A 26457-nucleotide genomic window follows, 5' to 3' on the forward strand; every position below is an offset into this window, starting at 1 on the left:
TTTTTTGTAGTTTCTAGTTGCATCCATCTGCCTACCAGGAGATCAGAGAGAGAGAGAGAGAGAGAGGAGAGTGAATGAGGCATTTATCTCCCCACCTCCTTTTTGTCCTTGTAGAAGTGTGGTATTGACTATGTCCCTCAGCTAAAAGTCTCAGCTCCTGACAAGCATCCCTTCCACATAGCCCTCTCTATTTTGGGGTTCTGGTAGTCTCTTCCCCTGACTCCTCTCACGCTTAGGGTAATAATGGATCTCTGTCTCAGGATATTGTGGTTTCTCTATTACTGTCCACATTTTTATAAATAGTTCCTTTAATAATCGCTACTCAACTTACCCAGTTTGAGTGATATCTATTTCTTGAAAGGCCTTGACTGATACATTATTGTTAGACTCTAAATTTCCTAATTGGGAGGATGTAAAATGATATTTTGTTGTACTTTTGAACTTGCATTTCTCCTATCCTTAATTACATTGAATCTCTCTTCATATATTTATTGATCTCATACTTTCTTTTTTGAAATGCTTGTTTATGTTTCCTGTCAATATTCCTATTGGGTTGTTTTACTTTTCTTACTGATTTTATTTTTATTTATATATTTTTTAAAGTTTATGTATTTATTTTGAAAGAGAGTGCATGTGAATGGGGAAGGGGCAGAAAGAGAGGGAGAGAGAAAACCCCAAGCAGGCTCTGTGCTATCAGTACAGAGTCCGACGAGGGACTTGATCCCATGAACCATGACATCATGACCTCAGCCAAAATCAAGAGTCAGATGCTCAACTGACTGAGCCACTCAGTGTCTCCTTGCTTTTCTTACTGATTTTAGAAATGTTTGAAATATATATATTCTTTTTTTTTATTTTTAATGTTTATTTTTTGAGAGAGAAAGAGAGTGCAAATAGGAAAGGGGCAGAGAGAGAAGGAAATACAGAATCCGAAGCAGGCTCCAGGCTCCACGCCATCAGCACAGAGCCAGATGCAGGGCCTGAAGTCACAAACCATGAGATCATGACCTGAGCCAAAGTCGGACACCCAACTAACTGAGCCACCCAGGATCCCCCAAAGTATATATATTCTTGATATCAATTCTTTATTAGTTATGTGTATGGCATATGTCTTTTCCTAATTTATAACTTTTTTTTGTTTTAAAATTTCATTTGATGGTTACTGAACACTTACAATGGCCAAATATATAAATTGTTTCATTTTTAATCAACAATTTGTGTGTTTTATTTTAAGAAATATTTTCTTACCCCGATGTCTAAAAGGTATTCAACTATATATATATATTTTTTACCAGTGTTTTAAGTTTTAACATTAAAATCCTTCATCTATATGGCTTTATCTTTGAGTATTGTTGAAGGTTAGATCTCATCTTTTTGCCAAATAAAAAAAACAAAATTTCCAGCTCCCGATTAAACTGTTCCTTCTTTCCTCACTGGCCTGTTGTCTCCAAGTGTACTGGAATGAATGGCGGCCTAGATTTACCATATTCATGGATTCTAAGATTTACCATATTCATGGATTCTAAGATTCAGATTCTAAGATTCTAAGATTGTTCAATTTTCATGTAAATTAATAAATAAATTAAATGTAATCCCCCCAAAAATTTCAGCACAATTTTTTGTGGAAAAATGTCAGGCCAATTCCAAAATATATGCAGAAATGCAAAGGATCTGTATCACTAAGGAAATGTGAAGAAGCTGAAGGATTTACATTTCCAGATATCAAGACTTGTGTTAAAGTCACAGTTGGGGAAGTCTGGGTTGCTCAGTCAGTTAAGTGTCCAACTTCGGCTCAGGTCATGATCTCACAGTTTCCTGAAGTTCAAGCCCTGCATCAGGCCCTGTACTGACAGCTTAGAGTCTGGTGCTTGCTTCAGACTCTATGTCTCTCTCTGCCCCTCCCCTACTCACTCTGTCTCTCTCTGTCTTTCTCAAACATTAAAAAAAATTTTTTTAATAAGAAAATAAATAAATAATATAAAGTCACAGTAAACAAATCTGTAGTTTGGTGCAAAGATAAGTAAGTAGATAATAGGACAGAATAGAAAGTCCGAAAACAGACTGAACATTTTTAGACACCAGGTTTATGACAAAGAAGCCACTGAATTTCAATAGTTAAATAATGGTCTTTTCATTGCATAGTGCTAAGTCAACTGGATATCTATGTGAGGAAAAAAATGAACCTTGATCCATAGTTCAAATTATACATAATAATTCAAAACCAATAGCAGACCTATATGTACAAGGTAAAACAAAGTTTCTGGAAGAAAACATAGGGAAATGTCTTTATGGTATTGGTACGGGAAGGATTTTTTTTAAATTTAATGTTTATTTATTTTTGAGAGAGACACAGAGAGTGGGGGGAGAGGGGCAGAGAGACAGGGAGACACAGAATCTGAAGCAGGGCCCAGGCTCTGTGCTGACAGCTCATGTGGGGCTGGAACTCACAGACCACAAGATCATGACCTGAGCCAAAGTTGGATGCTCAACCAACTGAGCCACCCAGGTGCCCCGTGGTATGGCAAGGATTTTTAAAATTGATACAAGAAACACTGACCATAAAAGAAAAAAACACTGATAAATTAGATGTCCCTAAGATTTAAGAAATTCTATTCATTAAGTGATACCTTTAAAAAAGTAAAAAGTCAAGCTAGTGGGAGAAATAATTCATATCTCTGGCAAAGAATATATATCCAGAACATATATCCACAAATTAATAAAGACAAGCCAGTAAATATGTGGACAATATACAATAGGCACTTCACAAATGAAGATACCTAAATGGCCTATAATATACAAAAAGATATTCCACATCATTAGTTATCAGAAAAATGCAATGTTACAACTACACTCCCAGATATCTTTTTTGCCATTGTTTTCATCAGAAAAGAATCCAAAGAGGGTCCATGCATTGACTGTTGTCTCTGAAGTCTCTCTTAATCTAGAATATTCCTTTGTTTTCACGCCATTGCTTTAATTAAAAAGGTTAGTTGTCCTGAAGAAAATGCAACTTGCCTGATTGCTTCTGTTTCACATTACTGATCTTTTTCTCTACATTTTATGGGTATCGTTAGTAAATGAAATTAAACATTTGATTAGATTTTAAAAATTATTGGCTCTGTCTTTATGCTGTATAACATCAATTAGCACATAATATTTAGTTGTCCTACTTTGAGGCTGAGATTGACCAGTGATGAAACTGATCTTTCCACTTAAAATTAAAAAACTTTTTAATGTTTATTTATTTTTGAGAGATACACACACAGTGCGACTGGGGCAGGGGTAGGGAGAGACAGAGACAGAGAATCCAAAGCAGGCTCCAGGCTCTGAGCTGTCAGCACAGAGCCCAGTGTCGGGCTCCAACCCACAACTGGGGGGATCATGACCTAAGCTGAAGTCTGATGCCTAACCAACTGACCCACCCAGGCACCCCTGATCTTTCCACTTTAAAGTTATATTTTAGGGGTGCCTGGGTGGCTCAGTCGGTTTAGTGGCCAGCTCTTGATTTCAGCTCAGTTCATGATCTCATGGTTTGTGGAATCAAGCCCCACGTCAGGCTCTGCACTGACAGCATGGAGCCTGCTTGTAATTCTCTGTCTCCCTCTCTCTCTGCTCCTCCCCTGCTCATGCTCTTTCTCTCAAAATAAATAAAGTTTAAAAAAATCATCAGGGTGATATTCTAATAACTTAAAAAAAATAAAGTTGTATTTTATATAGGGTGACACGTTGGTATCCTAAAACTACCCATTTCTCAATCACCCTTTATTTAGGGTTTTAGTATTCATTGATACTTACCGCTTGAATCAGTTACTTCATTGAGGTTGTAAAATGTTGATTTTTCTAATTCTAGCATTCTTCTTACAATTGTTAACTAGAACTATTCTGTATAGAACTTTTCTTTATAAATTATTTAGCTATTTTATACCTTTACTAGGACTATTTGGTACTATGAAATACAATTCATATGGAGAAAGCAAAATAAAATTTTAATTCTCTTTAATTATGTTTTTATTTTTATTTATTTTATTTTATTTATTTATTTTTTAATATATGAAATTTATTGTCAAATTGGTTTCCATACAACACCCAGTGCTCATCCCAAAAGGTGCTCTCCTCAATACCCATCACCCACCCCCCCCCCAACCCCCCATCAACCCTCAGTTTGTTCTCAGTTTTTAACAGTCTCTTATGCTTTGGCTCTCTCCCACTCTAACCTCTTTTTTTTTTTTTTTTTCCTTCCCCTCCCCCATGGGTTTCTGTTAAGTTTCTCAGGATCCACATAAGAGTGAAACCATATGGTATCTGTCTTTCTCTATATGGCTTATTTCACTTAGCACAACACTCTCCAGTTCCATCCACGTTGCTACAAAAGGCCATATTTCATTTTTTCTCATTGCCACGTAGTATTCCATTGTGTATATAAACCACAATTTCTTTATCCATTCATCAGTTGATGGACATTTAGGCTCTTTCCATAATTTGGCTATTGTTGAGAGTGCTGCTATAAACATTGGGGTACAAGTGCCCCTATGCATCAGTACTCCTGTATCCCTTGGATAAATTCCTAGCAGTGCTATTGCTGGGTCATAGGGTAGGTCTATTTTTAATTTTCTGAGGAACCTCCACACTGCTTTCCAGAGCGGCTGCACCAATTTGCATTCCCACCAACAGTGCAAGAGGGTTCCCGTTTCTCCACATCCTCTCCAGCATCTATAGTCTCCTGATTTGTTCATTTTGGCCACTCTGACTGGCGTGAGGTGATATCTGAGTGTGGTTTTGATTTGTATTTCCCTGATAAGGAGCGACGTTGAACATCTTTTCATGTGCCTGTTGGCCATCCGGATGTCTTCTTTAGAGAAGTGTCTATTCATGTTTTCTGCCCATTTCTTCACTGGGTTATTTGTTTTTCGGGTGTGGAGTTTGGTGAGCTCTTTATAGATTTTGGATACTAGCCCTTTGTCCGATATGTCATTTGCAAATATCTTTTCCCATTCCGTGGGTTGCCTATTAGTTTTGTTGGTTGTTTCCTTTGCTGTGCAGAAGCTTTTTATCTTCATAAGGTCCCAGTAATTCACTTTTGCTTTTAATTCCCTTGCCTTTGGGGATGTGTCGAGTAAGAGATTGCTACGGATGAGGTCAGAGAGGTCTTTTCCTGCTTTCTCCTCTAAGGTTTTGATGGTTTCCTGTCTCACATTCAGGTCCTTTATCCATTTTGAGTTTATTTTTGTGAATGGTGTGAGAAAGTGGTCTAGTTTCAACCTTCTGCATGTTGCTGTCCAGTTCTCCCAGCACCATTTGTTAAAGAGACTGTCTTTTTTCCATTGGATGTTCTTTCCTGCTTTGTCAAAGATGAGTTGGCCATACGTTTGTGGGTCTAGTTCTGGGGTTTCTATTCTATTCCATTGGTCTATATGTCTGTTTTTGTGCCAATACCATGCTGTCTTGATGATGACAGCTTTGTAGTAGAGGCTAAAGTCTGGGATTGTGATGCCTCCTGCTTTGGTCTTCTTCTTCAAAATTAATTTGGCTATGCAGGGCCTTTTGTGGTTCCATATGAATTTTAGGATTGCTTGTTCTAGTTTCGAGAAGAATGCTGGTGCAATTTTGATTGGGATTGCATTGAATGTGTAGATAGCTTTGGGTAGTATTGACATTTTGACAATATTTATTCTTCCAATCCGTGAGCAGGGAATGTCTTTCCATTTCTTTAAATCTTCTTCAATTACCTTCATAAGTTTTCTATAGTTTTTAGCATACAGATCTTTTACATCTTTGGTTAGATTTATTCCTAGGTATTTTATGATTCTTGGTGCAATTGTGAATGGGGTCAGTTTCTTTATTTGTCTTTCTGTTGCTTCATTGTTAGTGTATAAGAATGCAACTGATTTCTGTACATTGATTTTGTATCCTGCAACTTTGCTGAATTCATGTATCAGTTCTAGCAGACTTTTGGTGGAGTCTATCGGATTTTCCATGTATAATATCATGTCATCTGCAAAAAGCGAAAGCTTGACTTCATCTTTGCCAATTTTGATGCCTTTGATTTCCTTTTGTTGTCTGATTGCTGATGCTAGAACTTCCAGGACTATGTTAAACAACAGCGGTGAGAGTGGGCATCCCTGTCGTGTTCCTGATCTCAGGGAAAAAGCTCTCAGTTTTTCCCCGTTGAGGATGATGTTAGCTGTGGGCTTTTCATAAATGGCTTTTATGATCTTTAAGTATGTTCCTTCTATCCCGACTTTCTCAAGGGTTTTTATTAAGAAAGGGTGCTGGATTTTGTCAAAGGCCTTTTCTGCATCGATTGACAGGATCATATGGTTCTTCTCTTTTTTTTTGTTAATGTGATGTATCACGTTGATTGATTTGCGAATGTTGAACCCGCCCTACATCCCAGGAATGAATCCCACTTGGTCATGGTGAATAATTCTTTTTATATGCCGTTGAATTCGATTTGCTAGTATCTTATTGAGAATTTTGGCATCCATATTCATCAGGGATATTGGCCTGTAGTACTCTTTTTTTACTGGGTCTCTGTCTGGTTTAGGAATCAAAGTAATACTGGCTTCATAGAATGAGTCTGGAAGTTTTCCTTCCCTTTCTATTTCTTGGAATAGCTTGAGAAGGATAGGTATTATTTCTGCTTTAAACATCTGGTAGAACTCCCCTGGGAAGCCATATGGTCCTGGACTCTTATTTGTTGGGAAATTTTTGATAACCGATTCAATTTCTTCGCTGGTTATGGGTCTGTTCAAGCTTTCTATTTCCTCCTGATTGAGTTTTGGAAGAGTGTGGGTGTTTAGGAATTTGTCCATTTCTTCCAGGTTGTCCAATTTGTTGGCATATAATTTTTCATAGTATTCCCTGATAATTGTTTGTATCTCTGAGGGATTGGTTGTAATAATTCCATTTTCATTCATGATTTTATCTATTTGGGTCATCTCCCTTTTCTTTTTGAGAAGCCTGGCTAGAGGTTTGTCAATTTTGTTTATTTTTTCAAAAAACCAACTCTTGGTTTCGTTGATTGGCTCTACAGTTTTTTTAGATTCTATATTGTTTATTTCTGCTCTGATCTTTATTATTTCTCTTCTTCTGCTGGGTTTAGGCTGCCTTTGCTGTTCTGCTTCTATTTCCTTTAGGTGTGCTGTTAGATTTTGTATTTGGGATTTTTCTTGATTCTTGAGATAGGCCTGGATTGCAATGTATTTTCCTCTCAGGACTGCCTTCGCTGCGTCCCAAAGCGTTTGGATTGTTGTATTTTCATTTTCGTTTGTTTCCATATATTTTTTAATTTCTTCTCTTATTGCCTGGTTGACCCACTCATTCGTTAGTAGGGTGTTCTTTAACCTCCATGCTTTTGGAGGTTTTCCAGACTTTTTCCTGTGGTTGATTTCAAGCTTCATAGCATTGTGGTCTGAAAGTATGCATGGTATAATTTCAATTCTTGTAAACTTATGAAGGGCTGTTTTGTGACCCAGTATACGATCTATCTTGGAGAATGTTCCATGTGCACTCGAGAAGAAAGTATATTCTGTTGCTTTGGGATGCAGAGTTCTAAATATATCTGTCAAGTCCATCTGATCCAATGTATCATTCAGGGCCCTTGTTTCTTTATTGACCGTGTGTCTAGATGATCTATCCATTTCTGTAAGTGGGGTGTTAAAGTCTCCTGCAATTACCACATTCTTATCAATAAGGTTGCTTATGTTTATGAGTAATTGTTTTATATATTTGGGGGCTCCGGTATTCGGCGCATAGACATTTATAATTGTTAGCTCTTCCTGATGGATAGACCCTGTAATTATGATATAATGCCCTTCTTCATCTCTTGTTACAGCCTTTAATTTAAAGTCTAGTTTGTCTGATATAAGTATGGCTATTCCAGCTTTCTTTTGGCTTCCAGTAGCATGATAAATAGTTCTCCATCCCCTCACTCTCAATCTAAAGGTGTCCTCAGGTCTAAAATCAGTCTCTTGTAGACAGCAAATAGATGGGTCTTGTTTTTTTATCCATTCTGATACCCTATGTCTTTTGGTTGGCGCATTTAATCCATTTACATTCAGTGTTATTATAGAAAGATATGGGTTTAGAGTCATTGTGATGTCTGTATGTTTTATGCTTCTAGTGATGTCTCTGGTACTTTGTCTCATAGGGTCCCCCTTAGGATCTCTTGTAGGGCTGGTTTAGTGGTGACAAATTCCTTCAGTTTTTGTTTGTTTGGGAAGACCTTTATCTCTCCTTCTATTCTAAATGACAGACTTGCTGGATAAAGGATTCTTGGCTGCATATTTTTTCTGTTTAGCACACTGAAGATCTCGTGCCAATTCTTTCTGGCCTGCCAAGTTTCAAAAGAGAGATCAGTCACGAGTCTTATAGGTCTCCCTTTATATGTGAGGGCACGTTTATCCCTTGCTGCTTTCAGAATTTTCTCTTTATCCTTGTATTTTGCCAGTTTCACTATGATATGTCGTTTAGAAGATCGATTCAAGTTACGTCTGAAGGGAGTTCTCTGTGCCTCTTGGATTTCAATGCCTTTTTCCTTCCCCAGTTCAGGGAAGTTCTCAGCTATTATTTCTTCAAGTACCCCTTCAGCACCTTTCCCTCTCTCTTCCTCCTCTGGGATACCAATTATGCGTATATTATTTCTTTTTAGTGTATCACTTAGTTCTCTAATTTTCCCCTCTGACTCCTGGATTTTTTTATCTCTCTTTCTCTCAGCTTCCTCTTTTTCCATAACTTTATCTTCTAGTTCACCTATTCTCTCCTCTGCCTCTTCAATCCGAGCTGTTGTCGTTTCCATTTTGTTTTGCATTTCATTTAAAGCGCTTTTCAGCTCCTCGTGACTGTTCCTTAGTCCCTTGATCTCTGTAGCAAGAGATTCTCTGCTGTCCTCTATACTGTTTTCAAGCCCAGCGATTAATTTTATGACTATTATTCTAAATTCACTTTCTGTTATATTATTTAAATCCTTTTTGATCAGCTCATTAGCTGTTGTTATTTCCTGGAGATTCTTCTGAGGGGAATTCTTCCGCTTGGTCATTTTGGATAGTCCCTGGCGTGGTGAGGACCTGCAGGGCACTTCCCCTGTGCTGTGGTGTATAACTGGAGTTGGTGGGCGGGGCCACAGTCCGCCCTGATGTCTGCCCCCAGCCCACCGCTGGGGCCACAGTCAGACTGGTGTGTGCCTTCTCTTCCCCTCTCCTAGGAGCGGGATTCACTGTGGGGTGGCGTGGCCCGTCTGGGCTACTTGCACACTGCCAGGCTTGTGATGCTGGGGATCTGGCGTATTAGCTGGGGTGGGTAGGCAAGGTGCACGGGGGCAGGAGGGGCAGGCTTAGCTCGCTTCTCCTTAGGTGATCCACTTCAGGAGGGGCCCTGTGGCAGCGGGACGGAGTCAGATCCGCTGCCGGAGGTTTGGCCCCGCAGAAGCACAGAGTTGGGTGTTTGCGCTGAGCGAGCAAGTTCCCTGGCAGGAACTGGTTCCCTTTGGGATTTTGGCTGGGGGATGGGCGGGGGAGATGGCACTGGTGAGCGCCTTTGTTCCCCACCAAACTGAGCTCTGTCGTCTGGGGGCTCAGCAGCTCTCCCTCCCTTTGTCCTCCAGCCTTCCCGCTTTCCGAGCAGAGCTGTTAACTTATGACCTCCCAGACGCTAAGTCGTGCTTGCTGTCAGAACACAGTCCGTCAGGCCCCTCCGCTTTTGCCAGCCAGACTCGGGGGCTCTGCTTGGCCGGCGAGCTGCCCGTCCACCCCGGCTCCCTCCCGCCAGTCCGTGGAGCGCGCACCGCCTCGCCGCCCTTCCTACCCTCTTCCGTGGGCCTCTCGTCTGCGCTTGGCTCCGGAGACTCCTTTCTGCTAATCCTCTGGTGGTTTTCTGGGTTATTTAGGCAGGTGTAGGTGGAATCTAAGTGATCAGCAGGACGCGCGGTGAGCCCAGCGTCCTCCTATGCCGCCATCTTCCCTCTCCTCTATTTTTATTTTTTTAAGAGAGAGTACAAGCAGGGGAAAGGGGCAGAGGGAGAGAAAGAATATGGGGCTAGATCTCATGACCCTGGGATCATGACCTGAGCCAAAATCAAGAGTCAGATGCTCCACCAACTGAGCAACCCAGGCGCCCCTAATTATCATGCTTTTCATATAAGAAGTTGGTACTATATATATATATATATATATATATAGTATAAAGGTTTTTATATATAAAGGTTTTTTTAATGTTTATTCCTTTTTGAGAGAGCACAGAAGCAGGGGAGGGTCAGCGAGAGGCAGACATAGGATCTGAAGTGGGCTCCGCACTGACAAGTGAGCCTGATGTGGGGCTTGAATTAAAAAATGGTGAGATCATGACCCAAGCTGAAGTCAATGCTCAACCAACTGTGCCACCCACGTGCCCCCCCAAAAAATGAGTTTTGATATCTTGCTTTCCTGCAGACAGTTGATCTTATGGATTTTCACAAATTGCTATATTTCAATCATCTGTAGTTGTTAGTCTTTTTCTTGTTGGGGCCCTGGATAGCTCTGTTGGCTAAGGTTGATCTCAGCTCAGGTTATGATCTCATGGTTCATGGGTTCAAGTCCCACATCGGGCTCTGCGCTGACAGTGCCGAGCCTGCATTGGATCCTCTGTCTTCCTCTCTCCCTGTCTCTTTCTCTTCCTCTCTCAAAAACAAGTAAGTATTAAAAAACACTGTCTTATGTTTGGTCAGTAAGAGTCCTTTGAAGATGATTCCTGTGTCTTTTAAAATGACCCCAGTAGTCTTTGATAACTTTCCTGTTTTCTGATCACTGAGAGTACCTATGCATTTTGTAACTGATGTGTGGTTTAACTGCAATGTGATGAGTGCAGTTTAAGATATCATCTACTGATATTTGGTTTATACTTGCTTTTTTTTTCATTGAAGTCTAATTAACAGTGTTACATTAGTTTCAAGTGTGCAATAAGATTCAACAATTCTATACCTTACTCAGTGCTCATCGCCATAACTGTACTCTTAATCCCCTTTATTTCACCCTCCTCCCCCTTTCCTCTGGCAACTACCAGTTTGTTCTCTGTATTTAAGAGTCTGGGGTTTTTTTTTCTTTGTTTTGTTTCTTAAATTCTACATCAGTGAAATTGATACTTTATTATCAACTTCCATAAATGCTCCAGGTTTGCTTGGAAAGAATGTATATTTTGAAAGTTGCCAGCTGCATGTGCTAGATATGTCCCAGTAGGTAAAATTCATTAACTGTGCTATTCAAATTATCTATAAGCTTAATAACTTGTCTGCTTGATCAGTCACTTAGAACAATTGTAAAATCTCCCATCACTATAGTCATTTTACCTCTGTTTCCTCTCTTCATTCTCAGAATTTTACTTACTGCCACTTAAACTACTTTTGTCAAGGTCACCAATGACTTTAACACTGCTAAATAACTGAATGATCAGTTTCTCAGTCTTCTTTTTATTTGACCAATTAGCAAAATTTGATAAAGTTCATTACTTCCCCCTTTTTAAAACACTTTTTATTCACTTTGCCTCCAGTATATGACCCTTTTTTGGTTTTCTCCTAATTCCCTAGGTCTACTTTCTTGTCACCTATGCTGCTTCCTCTTTGCTTCTTTGATCTCTAAATGCTGGAATTCTGCCACACACACCACCCCCCTCCCTGAGGTCAGTCCTTAGATCTCTTCTCATCCAGTCCATTGGCCTTAAGTACAATTAATATCCTAACAACTCATGAAAGTATATCTGTAGTCATCCTTATCTTCTGGATTCCGTATCCATATATCTGTCTAGTAGGATTCTGTGCTTGGAAATCTAGGCATATCCCCTTGTTCATCTAGACCCACAAAACAGCTGGTACAACAGATTTTCCGTCTTAACAGATGGACATTACATCTTTCAAGTTGATCAGGCCAAAGATCTTGGCAATAGCTTTGATTCTTCTCTTTGTCTAATGAACCACATCAAACCTATCAGACAAGTCTTTACAGCTCTACCTTGAAAATGTCTCAAGAAATTTACTACTTCTCAATACATCAACCACTATCACACAGATCTAAGTAACTTTTATCTGAAGCCTCTTGATTTGTATCTCTGGTTCCACACTTGCTCCTTTATTATAATTAGGTCCTATAAGACAATTTTTAAGACAATTCTTTTAAAACTTAAGTCAGATTGTGTTAATCTTTTGCTTAAAGTCTTCCAGTGGTCTTACAGTTATTACAAAACAAAACCTAAACTCCTTCCTAGACTCATCTTTAAGGCACTACTTAATCTGGCTCTCAATCTCTTTCTAAATTTTATCAATTACTACTCTCTTCTTAATTTACTCTAACCAAAGTCCTACTCCTTATCAGTACTTGAATATATCAGGCATGCTCTCACTGAAGGGTCTTTAAAGATTCTGTTCTCTATAGTTAAGTGTTCTTTATCCAAATTTCCCCATGACTTACTCCCTCACCTCCTTCAGTTCTCTACTCAAAGGTCATCTTCTATTTCCACTTTTTGTAGTGACAAATGGCCTTATTTCAGATTAATCCATAAAAGATAATAAACTTTGGTAAAAGATCTGTATGCTACAAACTATAGAAAGCTTATGAAAGAAATGGAAGAAGTCACAAAGAAATGGAAAATGCTCATGGACTAGAAGAACAAATATTGTTAAAATGTCAATGCTACCCAAAGCAATCTACACATTCAATGCAATCCCAATAAAAATGGCACCAGCATTCTTCACAGAGCTAGTACAAACAATCCTAAAATTTGTATGGAACCATGAAAGACCCCAAATAACCCAAGTAATGTTGAAAAAGAAAACCAAAGCTGGAGGCATCACAATTCTGGACTTTAGCCTGTATTAACAAAGCTGTAATCATCAAGACAGTATGGTATTGGCACAAAAACAGACACAAAGATCAATGAAATAGAATAGAGAACCCAGAAATGGACCCACAAATTTATGGCCAACTAATCTTCAACAAAGCAGGGAAGAGTATCCAATGGAAAAAAGACAGTCTCTTTAGCAAATGGTGCTCGGAGAACTGGACAGCAACATGCAGAAGAATGAAACTTGACCACTTTTTTTAACACCGTACAAAAATAAATTCAAAATGGATGAAAGACCTAAATGTGAGACAGGAAACCATCAAAATCCTATAGGAGAAAACAGGTACCAACCTCTTTGACCTCGGCTTCAGCAACTTCTTACTTGACATGGCTCCAATGGCAGGAGAAATAAAAGCAAAAATTAAGTATTGGGATCTCATCGAGGTAAAAAGTTTCAGGGGTGCCTGGGCAGCTCAGTTGGTTAAGCATCCAACTTTAGCTCAGGCCATGAACTCACGGTTCATGAGTTCAAGCCCCACATCAGGGTCTATGCTGACAGTTCGGAGCCTGGAGCCTGCTTCAGATTCTGTGTCTCCCTCTCTCTCTGCCCCTCCCCTGCTCACACTCTGTCTCCCAAAAAATAAGCATCAAAAATTAAAAAAAAAAATCAAAAGCTTCTGCCCAGCAAAGGAAACAATCAACAAAACTAAAAGGCAACTGACAGAATGGGAGAAGATATTTGCAAATGACATATTGGATAAAGGGTTAGTATCAAAAATCTATAAAGAATTTACCAAACTCAACACCGTAAAAACAAATAATCCAGTGAAGAAATGGGCAGAAGACATGAATAGACACTTTTCCAAAGAACACATCCAAATGGCAAACAGACACAGGAAAAGATACTCAACATCACTCATCTTTAGAGAAATACAAATCAAAACCACACTGAGATACCACCTCACGCTGGTCAGAGTTAAAATTAGCAGTTAAAAACTGCTAAAATTAACGACTCAGGAAACAACAGATGTTGGTGAGCATGTGAAGAAAGGGGAACCTTTTTGTACTGTTGGTGGGAATGCAAACTGGTGCAGCCACTCTGGAAAACAATATGGAGGTTCCTCAAAAAATTAAAAATAGAATCACTCTATGACCCAGCAATTGCACTACTAGGAATTTATCCAAAGGATACAGGAGTGCTGATTTGAAGGGGCACATGCACCCCAATGTTTATAGCAGCGCTATCAACAATAGCCAAATTATGGAAAGAGTCCAAATGACCATCAACTGATGAGTGGGGTAAAAAGATGTGGTATATATATATATATATATATATATATATATATATATATATATATATATATATATATATAAGAGAATAGTACTCGGTGATGAAAAAGAATGAAATCTTGCCATTTGCAACAATGTGGATGAACTGGAGGGTATTATGCTAAGCGAAATAAGTCAGAAAAAGATATCATATGATTTCACTCATATGTGGAATTTCAGAAACTTAACAGATGATCATAGGGGAAGGGTAGGAAAACTAAGATAAAAACAGAGAGGGAGGAAAACCATAAATAGGGAGAACAAACTGAGAGTTGATGGGGGTTTGGGGTGGGAGGGTGGGGAAAATGGGTGATGGACATTAAGGAGGGCACTTGTTGGGATGAGCACTGGGTGTTATATGTTAAGTGATGAATCCCTGGAATCAACTCCTGAAGCTAAGAGTACACTGTATGTTAGCCAACTTGAAGATAAAATTAAAAATAAATACATAAATATTAATTCAAAATAAAATGTTTCATGGATTGCAAAAAAAAAAAAAAGATAATCAACTCTGGACTATATATATTTTATACACACACACACACACACACACACACACACACACACACAATGTGAAAGCATTGGGGAACAACCAAAAACAGGCAAAAAAATTGAAGGGAAGTTGACCTTTGAAAAAAAGAAAAGTATACTGTGAGACATTAATTTTTATACAGGTTATCATGTAATGGAACTTTCCAGCCTCTGTGGTATGGGGTAGCTAAACTCAAATAGAGAGCCACAGTATTATTGTCCTGAGAAGTTGGAGGATGAAGTTTCAGGCTGTTTTAAAAAACTCTTTAAAAATAAAGTTAAATTCCAGAAAGGAGGAGCTACAGAGAGGAGATTCAACATCTACTTATAAATTCTGTCCAAATCTTTGGCTGATGCCTGAACTTCACAAATTTATGTAAACTCCAAAGAGCCTATAGAAATCAATAGCTAGAAGATGTAAAGAATGAAGCAGATATTTCAGCTATTGCTGGATTTTAAATCCAGCCAATGTAGCTGTTTTTAGGACAAAGACAACATTCTCCAGAAAATTATAACAAAATTCATAATCTCTACAACATATTCACAAGGTTCAGTATACAATCAAAATTAGTAGATAAGCAAAAATATAGGAAAGGTAAGAAAGAATCAAGAGAAAAAGTTATCAATAGAGAATGACTCAAATAGTTCAGATGTTGGCATTAAAAAATTGGGTATTTCTAAACTTGTGCATGTGCATATGTGTTAAAACATTAATAACATAAAACTTAACATTTTAACAATTTTACCTGTACAATTAAGTGGCATTAAGTATATTCATAGTGTTTTATAATCATCACTATTTCCAGAATTTTCTCATCTGAAACAGAACCAATGTACCCATTAAACAATAATTCTCCATTTCTTCCTCCTTTATTCCAGTAATCTCTATCATACTTCCTGTATGAATTTACCTATTCTAGTTACCTTATGTAGATGGGAATCATACTTTTCCAAGGTTCAGTTACGTCGTAGTATGTATCCAAATTTCTTTTGCATGGCTGCATAATATTCCACTTTTTGTATATCCCACATTTTGTTTATCTGTTCATCTATTGCTGGACACTTAGATTGTTTCCATTTTTTGGCTATTCTGAATATGCCACTATGAACACTAGTGTACAAGGATCAGTTTGAACCCCTGCTTTCAATACTTCTGAATATATACTTAGGTAGAGAAATGCAGAATCATATGGTAATTTTTTGAGGAACTGCTAAACTGTTTTCCTCAGCAGCTCTACCATTTTACATTCCTGTTAAAAATGCACAAGGGTTCTAATTTCTGCACATACTCATCAAACACAGGTTTTGTTATGTAGATAACACATGAACTTTGAAAACTATTTTTTAAAAAACAAGTCTACAAAAATTAGGTATGCTGGCAAAACTGGACTTAGCATAAAACCTACTAAAGAAGAGACTATGGGAGTGCCTGGGTGGCTCAGTCAGTTAAACGTTTAACTTCAGCTCAGGTCATGATCTCATGGTTTGTGTGTTCAAGCCCCGCCTCTGTGCTGACAGCTCAGAGCCTGGAGCTGCTTCGGATTCTGTGTCTCCCTCTCTCTCTGCCCCTCCCCTGCTTGTGCTCCGTCTCTCAAAAATAAACACTTAAAAAAAGAAAAAAAAAAAAGGAATGAAGAAGAGACTCTGAAATGACAATACTCCTTTAGATACTTAAATTTTGGTAAATTGTTGAAAATTGGTCCCTGCAATTTACAAATGTAAGTCAGTGTCAATCTTTAAAAGTAGCTAATAAAAGTCAAAAGTGATACGGTCATGTTTGTTTATCACTACTTTAGTTTGAGGTTTTCTTTTGTGAAATCACCCTCGAACAAATATAGTTAATATTCAAGCATTCAATGCTAAAGTTCACTTTTAATAGCTCCTATTCTAATCTCCCTTTTAAAAAGGCACCAATGATTTTCTGTGCATTAGTTATATTGTGAGATGGCATAACAAAACATTTACCTTAAGGGGTGGTTCATATATTATTATAGATTATAGAGAATGAAATCCTTTTATAGGAACTATGTTTTTACTGTTCAGGGTCTAGACCGCTACCATTTCCAACCAAAATTAAGATAGGTCATATAAATCAAGGGTTATGAAAGGAATAAAATAATCTGTAGGTTAAGAGTGAAGCAATGTTACATAATTGTTTATGGCCATCTCAAGAAAATAAAAGGCTTTCTCATTCCAAAATGTTGTAATGATTACCTATGATATTAATGTTTGTCCTGGTTTTATGGAAACCTACAGGGCAAGAAAACTGGTCAGAGTCAATTCTCAGGAAAATGTTATTTTCTCCATATTGACTCTAAATATATTACTAATTAGTTAGCTATGAATCCAACAAACCTGTTGCCAAATAATGCAAGATATATTGAGAGAAGGAATCATTAGTAGACCATAGTGCCCTAAAATAGTAAATAAAATCATACTTGATTTATCATACTCCCATCTGATTTTCAAAATTTTAATAATTAAATCTAAAACATAATTGGTAAAAAAATGAATCACAACTTTAGAAATGTAAAAAAAAACATAAGATTGATAAAGTATGCTAATTTCATATTGTATAGTAAATAGGACTATCACTTCCAATTACTAATTTTCTGGAAATATTTTTGATAAAATAGCTCAGTGTCTGATAGGGCATATGGATCCATCCTAACATTTTTTTCTATGGGCACAGGCTTCCCCCAAGCCATAAGGTCTGAGAAATAACTACAAAAACACCATTAAGACAAACCATCCATATTGCCACTGCAAATCATTAATTTTTAAGATTTATATGCTCTCGATCTTTATTAAGGCGTAAAAATTACAAATAAAGCTAAAAGTCCCCTTTGATCAATACCCTGCCAGAGAAAATACTAATAATAATTTGGTATGTACCCTTCTAGTCCATTTTACATACATACATATTTCAATAATAATAAAAACATAGTTCTGTTCTTTATGATTTAATTCCAATTTATATGAATGTCATTACACAATGTTTCATTTGAGGATTTTGATTTTTTTTCCACTCAACATTGTTTTACATAACTATCCATGTTACAAAATACAGATCTAGTCTATTGCTTTTAACTGCTGTATACTATTCCATTATTTGACTATATCACATTTTATTTATCCATCACCTCATCCATAATTTAGTGTATATATATATATATATGTATGTATATATATATATATTTACGCATATTTGTTTCTTTATGATGAATATACAGAAATGGAACTGCAGGGTCCTTTTGCCTTTTAAAAAAATGATTCGCTGCCTTAAAACCATAGACAACATTCTGTATTTCCTCCCAAGAATTTCAGTTTAGCTTTTCACATTCCAGTGTTCAAATCCTTTGGAATTCTGTTTTCTTTATATATCGTAAGATTGAATGTAGTTTTATTTTCCCCAATATGGAGAACCAAATACTCCAACAAATTTTATTGGCTGTCATTTCTCTATTGATTCATGATGTCATTGTTATGTATAATATACACCAGGTTTGCATATATTCATTGACTTATTCCTAGGCATTCTATTCTGTAAAATCTGCTTATGTATTCATGCTCTGATACCACACACTATTTAATGACCATAACTTTTGTGTAATATATGGTAGAAGATGGGTCCTTGCTGTTCTTATTCAAAATCATCTCAGCAATCCAGGGACTTCCATTTCACATGAATTTTAGAATCATTTTGTAAAGATCCTAGAAAATTCTTGTTAGATGTTTGGTACTATATTAGGTCAATAGATTCATTTTGGAGAACTGACATTTTTATGATATTGAGTTTTTCCATCTCTATACATGGTAGTTCTATTTATTCAAGTCTTATGCCCTCCAATAAAGTTTTATAGTTTTTCCATAAAGATCTTGGTTGTTTTGAGTTTACACCAATGTATTTCAAAAGTTAAGTAAAGCATGAGTTGAATTTAAGAAAAGGCCTTCCCTCATTTAGTACACTCGGCGTTTCTCACCTGTATGACCTCTCTTATGTATAGAAAGGGATGCTCTTTGAGAGAATGCTTTCCCACATTCATTACATTCAAAGGGTTTCTCACCAGTATGACTTCTCATATGTATAATAAGTAATGAGCATTGAGAGAAGGCTTTTCCACATTTATTACATTCATAAGGTTTCTCTCCTGTATGACTTCTCACATGAAGAGTAAGGGATGAGATTCGAGAGAAGGCTTTACCACATTCATTACATTTAAATGGTTTCTCTCCAGTGTGAATTTTTTCATGTTCGAGGAGATTTTGTCTCTGACTGAAAGCTTTTCCACATTGATTACAATGATAAGGTTTTTCTCCAGTATGAATTTTCTCATGTTCAGTGAGATTTGATTTCTGACTAAAGGCTTTCCCACATACTGCACATGCATAAGGTTTCTCACCAGTATGAATTCTCTGGTGTCTAATGAGGTTTGACATCTGAATAAAAGCTTTCCCACATTCATTACATTCATACGGTTTCTCTCCAGTGTGAATTTTCTGATGTGTAATGAGATTTTCTTTCCTGCTGAAGGCTTTTCCACACTCGTTACATTCATAGGGTTTCTCAGCTGTATGATTTCTCATATGTACAGTAAGGGATGAACTTTGAGAGAATGCTTTCCCACATTCACTACATACATAGGGTTTCTCACCTGTATGACTTCTCATATGTATAATAAACACTGAACATTGAGAGAAGGCTTTTCCACATTTATTACATTTATAGGGTTTTTCCCCTGTGTGACTTCTCATGTGTAGAGTAACGGATGACATTCGAGAAAAGGCTCTACCACATTCATTACATGCATAAGGTTTCTCCCCAGTATGAATTTTCTCGTGTTCAATAAGATTTTGCTTCTGGCTGAAGGATTTTCCGCATTCTTTACATTCATAGGGCTTTTCTCCAGTATGAATTCTCTCGTGTTCAATGAGATTTGATTTCTGACTGAAGGCCTTCCAACAATCCTTACATGCATAAGGTTTCTCCCCTGTATGAATTCTCTGGTGTCTAATAAGGTTTGACATCTGAATGAAAGCTTTTCCACATTCATTACATTTATATGGTTTCTCCCCAGTATGAATTTTTTGATGTGTAATAAGATTTTCCTTCCTGCTGAAGGCTTTTCCACATTCCTTACACTCGTAGGGTTTCTCTCCAGCATGAATTCTCTCATGTCTGATGAGGTCAAATCTATGACTGAAATCTTGTCCACACTGATTACACTTAAAGGGGGTTAGAACATGGGATGAGCAAGGGTAAAATGGCTTCCTGCATTTATTATATTCATAATTTTCCTCTCTTATACAGTCCTTATCATAACTAAGTAAGTCTAAATTATGTTCCAAATCTTTATCAAATGAGTCACATTCATAGAAGTTTGGTCTTGAAGTAATAATATCTGAGTTCAAAGGAAATATTTTTGTAACTTTTTTACATTCAATGACATTTTCCTTAATCAGAGTTTTCTTGGAGATGGATGTGACTTTCCTCACAAGTGCTTCCTGTTGCTTCTTGATCTGTTGTTCATCAACTTCCCAAACTTCTAAAATGGAGGACCAAAAATTATTACTTTTGAATTTTTCTGCTTTATACTATTAATAACATTTCAGAAATTTGCTACTACAGAGTTGGTCTTTGATATTGACTCTAGTCTCCCAATATGAAAGAAATCCAAAGTACAAATGTCCCTAGTTTTTAAGTTTTAAGGGGTTAACTCCGATAGAAAATATTATGGAGAGAAAACTGACACTGATAGGCCTAAGTTGCTTTGATGGATTTTAAAAGTGTGCTTATATAATGCAGAAATCAGTAACATGAACAGAATAATTAAGATGAAAGGGTGAATATATAAATGACTGGATAGGGAGTCAAAATGACCAGAGGATGAAAGTAAAACTTGTGGTTAAACACAGTGGATTGAATATATATGTTTATTTCTCCCTTCTCCCTAAAAATCTATGAAAATGACCGTAAAAGAATTAAAGGTCAAACCCACAAGGAAAAAAAAAAACGAGTATAAAGAAGGTAAACAAGAGATTTCAACAAAAGAATGGAAATGAAAGGCATATAGGGAACTGATAACTAATAGCAGGGCTAAGAAGTTAAAGTACTACTAAGATGTAAAAGTCAGGTAACAAAGTAATTTGGCCACAAAGCACTGGAAAAGAGAACAAATTAAAGGATTCAGGTACTCATAAAGCAGAGATAAGATGCCTGAAGAGGATTAACTTAAAGTCTTAGGGAGCAATTACACTCCCTGAGGCAAGTATTATGGATTTACTTAAGTAACATCTTTCCAACCTTGTACTATGTTTCTCCGTCCTGCAGAGGGTGAGTTAGAACTACATTTCCTAGAAACACTTGCATATAGGGTTCTGAATATGATTTAAATTAATTATACAACATTTAAATTCAGAAATAAATTAAAAGAGTAATGAAAGTGGGCATTTTACCTATGATATTACAACAGAAGTGGTAGGGTTCTGAAGCTCATAGCTGTCAAGGCATTTTCCTTGTTCAATCAGAAGCAATTTCTTTTTCTTTCTTTCTTTCTTCTTCTTTTTTTTTTTTCTTTTAAAGTAAGCTTTACTCCTAATATGGAGCTCAAACTCACAACTCTGAGATCAAGAGTCACATGCTCCACTGACCGAACCAGCCAGGTGCCCCATGAAAAGCAATTTCTTGATCAAAGTGGGGAAAGGAACTCACTTAACAGCTGACTTCTCTGATAGGACTTTGAGACTCATTCCTAAAAGCTTATTTTGGGGCACCTGGGTGTCTCAGTCAATTAAGCTTCTGACTTCTGCTCAAGTCATGACCTCACTGTTCATGAGTTTGAGCCCTGCAAGGGGCTCTGTGCTGACAGCTCAGAGCCTGAGTCTGCTTTGGATTCTGTGTCTCCCTCTCTTTCTGCCCCTCCCCCGCTTATACTCTGTCTCTCAAAAATAATAAAAACATTAAAAAAATTGTTTTTTAAAAAAGCCTAAGGTTCTCTAGGACATTTAATACCTTCATGTAAATTCCTTCCTTCTTAAATTAGCTACTAATGAGCTCTTTTCTCTGTAACTGAACTGTGACCAATATCCTCCCACCTCCTACCCACCCCACACAGGAAGTGGTCATGTATCCACCACTTGATCAGGAAAAGGAAGGCTTACTTTTCCTAGAGAAAATGAATTATACAGGCTCTAGACTCAGGAACAAGTAAAGCAGATGCAAAGGAAGCCTCATACTAAAAAACTACGAATAATGTAAACTTGCATATGTTGAATGGTAAGATCTCCAATCCTTTTTCTTAAAAAAAAAAAAATATATATATATTACATATATATAATATATACTTATATATTATATATACAAATATATATAATAAAAATATATAATACCTATATAATATAAATATATAATATATTACATATATAAGTATGTCATATATATGCATATATATATATATATATATATATATATATATATATATATATATAAATAAAGTTTGTTTATTTTTGAGAGAGCACAAGCAGGGCAGGGGCAGAGAAAGAGGGAGACACAGAATCTGAAGCAAGCTTCAGCCTCTGAGCTGTCAGCACAAAGCCTGACATGGGGCTCAAACCCACGAACCATGAGATCATGACCTGAGCTGAAGTCAGACACTTTAATGACTGAGACACCTAGGCGCCCCTCCAATCCTTTTCTGTTGCTTGTCCCTCATGAATGCTGGCATCTACCTCCAGGTAGCAGATAAGATTAAAAATAAAAGACCCACACAACTGGAATTCTACAATTGCCATTTGGAACTCCACAAAAAACTCCTAGGTTCTAATCCAACAGTCTCCTACTCAAAAAGCATCAAAAATTTGTTAGCTACAAGAATTTTTGGAATTTCCTTTTTATCCTTTGATGCATCAAAATAAGAAAAACTAATGACACTGATTGATTCCCTACTTAAACAAGGATTTGAGAGTCTCATTAAAACATATATATAATATATAGAAAAAATATATATAGAAAATATATAGAAAACAAAGCAAACAGAAAAATTGGGCAAATAGTAACCCTAGGAATGACAGCAATTTATATAAGGATATGTAATTAATAGTCATTTCTTGGCTCAGTAGTAACAATATATCACCTAAAAGAACAAAGTAAGCAGTGAAAATCAAGTTAGCCAAAAATTGTGATATATCTATATCCAGAGAAAAAGGAAAGGGGAAGTGGTAGTGGTGGTGCAAGAGTACTAAACCTCATCTTTCATTAATATCAAGTTGATAATAATTGGAAATTACCAAATAGCAGCATATTCAGAAAAGACTAGATTCCACCCTATCCCTGAAACACTGATTCCTCCCTTGCCTGACAGGTAAGCATTTTTATTAGTTTTGAGGTTATTCCTATATTCTTTTAATTTATACATATACTAAACATATATGTATATACACATACATACATGTAACACATATCTAACACACGTGCCTCTGCCACTCTTTTTTATAAAAAGAGTAGCATATTCTAAATGCTGTTCTGCACATTGATTTCTTTTCACTTATATATCCTGAATAGAAAGAAGCATGACATCTCTGATTTGTTTTATAGCTTTGACACTGGAATCATGTAAATTTTTACATAATTAAAAAAAATTAAATCTAAAAAAAGAGGAAAAAAATAACTCTTAAAAATTGAAAACAAATGGAAACAAGTAAACCTACATATCAAGTTAGGGCCACTTAGTCCCTTTAAAGTGACTTTTTAAACACAGTAGTTTGACTATATCATAAACGAGAAAAAAATACAACCAAAGAAGTCTTAAACTACATTTAGTAGTCTTTTAATCATTAGTAATAATGGTATTATTGTTAATATATATTGTATATATATTATATACAATATATATAATATGTAATATATGTAATATGCAATATGCAATATATATTGTTATATATATATATATTAGATCAGTTTGGGGCCTCAAGAGACATTTGGCAGTATCTGGAAGGTCTGGAGACATTTTTGGCTGTCATGACTGGGGGAGTGGTGAGAAAGGGGATTGGTGCTCCTAGCACCTAATAAGTAGAGGGCCACAGAGGGTGCTAAACATTCTACACCCTACATAAACATCCTACAATGTATAGGATAGTCCCCCACAGCAAAGAATTATCTAGCCAAAATGTCAGCAGTGCCAAGGTTGAGAAATATATATGGATTAAGCAAATAAATATTTTAATGCAATAAGGAGCCAATATTTTCAGTATAAAAGATACAAAAACAAAACAAAAAAGCTAAGTAACAACCCTATACTCCTTAATTTGAATTGGATGTATCAGTATGAACACATACATTTTTTTCTATCTAAAAAGTGTATTTTTCCTGGCTTTGTCCAGCTCTAGAAGCAATGAGCAAGCACTGTGCCCGGATTTTGGTCTCCAAATCATTTCCCACTAAAGGAAGCAGGCATTTCTAGAGAAATTGCTATTTCAACATCTGGAGCAGGAAATGTATAAAATTAGCCAAAGGGGGGCACCTGGGTGGCTCAGTTGGTTAAATGTCTGACTTCAGCTAAGTCATGATCTCATGATTCATGAGTTAGAGCCCTGCATCAAGCTATGCACTGTCAGTGTGGAGCCTGCTTGGGATTCTCTCACCCTCTCTCTCTCCCCCTCAGAATAAATACACTTAAAGAAAAAAAAATCTTGGAAAATGTGAAATGGTGTCAACCCCATGAACAATTGTTGTGTGGCTTTCTCATTCAGAGCTGCTTTTTTGCTTACTCACCTGGACAGTGCCTCCCAAGCATTTCTTCCTCTATCACCCATGGCTCCTCTTCCTGTTCCAACTTGAAGATCACATCTGGTTTGGTGACTTGATAACCTATTACAGGAAATAGCAAAGGACTTGCGTGTTAATGTTGGAGACAACTATCCACACCTTGGGCTGAGTCTTAGGGGCTTGAGGGTCTGTGAAGGATAAGGAGAAAGGAATTTCCACAGTAAGACAAAGTAATTAGGCTTCACCCTGCAGATGAATACATACAATCATGTGAAGAAAAGGCAAGTTAAAATCTTCATACATTGCAAAAATGGGAAGGAATTCTATGTAAAATTGCAAAGCTACCCTTACCTACTGTGACTAGGTTGCTGTAGTTCTCTAGCATCACATCCCGGTACAAGTTCCTCTGAGCAGGTTTCAGCTGCTGCCATTCCTCCTGGGTGAGGTCCACAGCCACATCCTTAAACGTCACTGTTTCCTGTAAACGCACAATCCTAATTAATATGAAGTCATCAAAATTAGATGCAGTGGTCAAAATATGTAAGAACTCATGTAGCTAGTATCCAGGGATCAGAGTTCATTACAAACTGTATCTTAAGGCTTCATATTTACCTAATTTTGTATTACACTGTGAGGGGAAAAAAAACCCACAGTAGAAATATCCTGTAAGGTGTTAATTATTGAGTCAGCAAACTTAAGCATTCATTATCTATTATGCATGAAACTGAAGATGGTGGTCACAGATTTGTACTGAATCTGTGACAGAATTGAAAGAATTACACATGACTTACAGGTAACTATCTTAGAACCTGTCCAATTGTGTGATCTAGTGAGAAAAGGAACATGGAGAAAGTGGGGACAGAAAAGAAATAAGGCAGGAGGAATGAGCAGAGGTATGAAAATTTGAAGGTGCAAAATTTGAAATGTCTATAGAACTTCCAGATGGAAAGGTCTACTATGCAGTTAGAGGTATGACAAAATATGAGAATTAGCCATCAACCTAAAATTGAGAGCTGAATCCATGGCTGAAGGATAGGAACAGTTGTAGAGAACGTAGAGAACATACATAGTGGGTAAAGGGCCAAGGACAGAATCAACAGTTAAGCATCAAAGGGACTCAGGTTTGTGTTTCTTGTTTTATTGTTTTTAAAAAAAGTTTATTTATGTTTAGAGGAAGAGAGAGCGAGCATGTGCATGAGTGGGGAGGGGCAGAGACAGAGGGAGAGTGAGGATCCAAAGTGGGTTCTGTGCTGACAGCAGGGAACCCAATGTGGGGCCTGAACTCATGAACTGTGAGATCATGACCTGAGCCGAAGTCGGATGCTTAACTAACTGACCCACCAAGGCGACCCTGTTTCTTGTTTGTTTTATTTACAATCAGCGGATGAGAATTAAAACCATGACTGTGATGTAAAAGAAGCCAAGAAACAAATGACAAATTTCTGGAAAAGAATGTTACTTGATTACATATATCTAACTCTTCTTCCTTATTTAAAAACTTCAAAATTCAAATAAGGAAATAAGGAAAAATAATTTATCTGCAAAGACTCTGAGAACAAAAAGCACATATATCCCACATTTGGGAAAATTTATTCAAGAAATAGTACAAATGAGATAGACAAAATGGGAAATAGAAAAGAAAATCACCAAAGGCTAGATTGTGATGTTTCTAAGAAACTGTCTCTATGATCTATGATCATTACTACCATCAACATTATCATCGCTGTCAACTATTGAGTAGTTATTATTTGCCAGGTACTATAATAACTTCTTTAGCTATATTAACTTTTAAATTCCCCTTATAAGGCTACTATGTAGTGGCTACTATTATTATCCATTTAAAAAATAAGGAGGGGCGCCTGGCTGGCTCAGTCAGTAGAGCATGCAACTCTTGATCTAAGGGTTGTAAATTCAAGCCCCATGTATGGGAGAGAAACAGATTATACCCCCCTGCAGTGGGGAGGGCACTACAGTAATGGAGAAGGGAGAGAGACAAGACTAGCACACAGGGGAGCACATGGGGAAAATGA

At 37.0% G+C, this 26457-nt stretch overlaps 1 protein-coding gene across 11 annotated transcripts in view; it reads right to left on the minus strand.

The window, feature by feature from the left end:
- Positions 1-17437: 17437 nt before the first annotated feature.
- ZNF568 (zinc finger protein 568) overlaps positions 17438-26457 on the minus strand; it is a 36881-nt gene continuing 27861 nt past the window's right edge. For 10 of the 11 annotated variants that reach the window (XM_086690932.1, XM_086690930.1, XM_086690931.1 and 7 more), the window contains 3 exons: positions 24779-24905; positions 24434-24529; positions 17438-20210 (listed from right to left, as the gene is read on the minus strand). In XM_086690932.1, coding sequence (XP_086547058.1) covers positions 18625-20210; positions 24434-24529; positions 24779-24905 — 1809 coding nt within the window. In that variant the 3' untranslated portion in view covers positions 17438-18624. Of the gene's footprint in view, positions 20211-24433; positions 24530-24778; positions 24922-26457 lie in introns of all 11 variants that reach the window. The other variant, XM_086690937.1, reaches the window with a different exon arrangement.

The sequence above is a fragment of the Puma concolor genome, chromosome E2 (genome assembly GCF_028749965.1).
Source record: "Puma concolor isolate L17-30 chromosome E2, mPumCon1.1.hap2, whole genome shotgun sequence".
Taxonomy (NCBI): domain Eukaryota; kingdom Metazoa; phylum Chordata; class Mammalia; order Carnivora; family Felidae; genus Puma; species Puma concolor.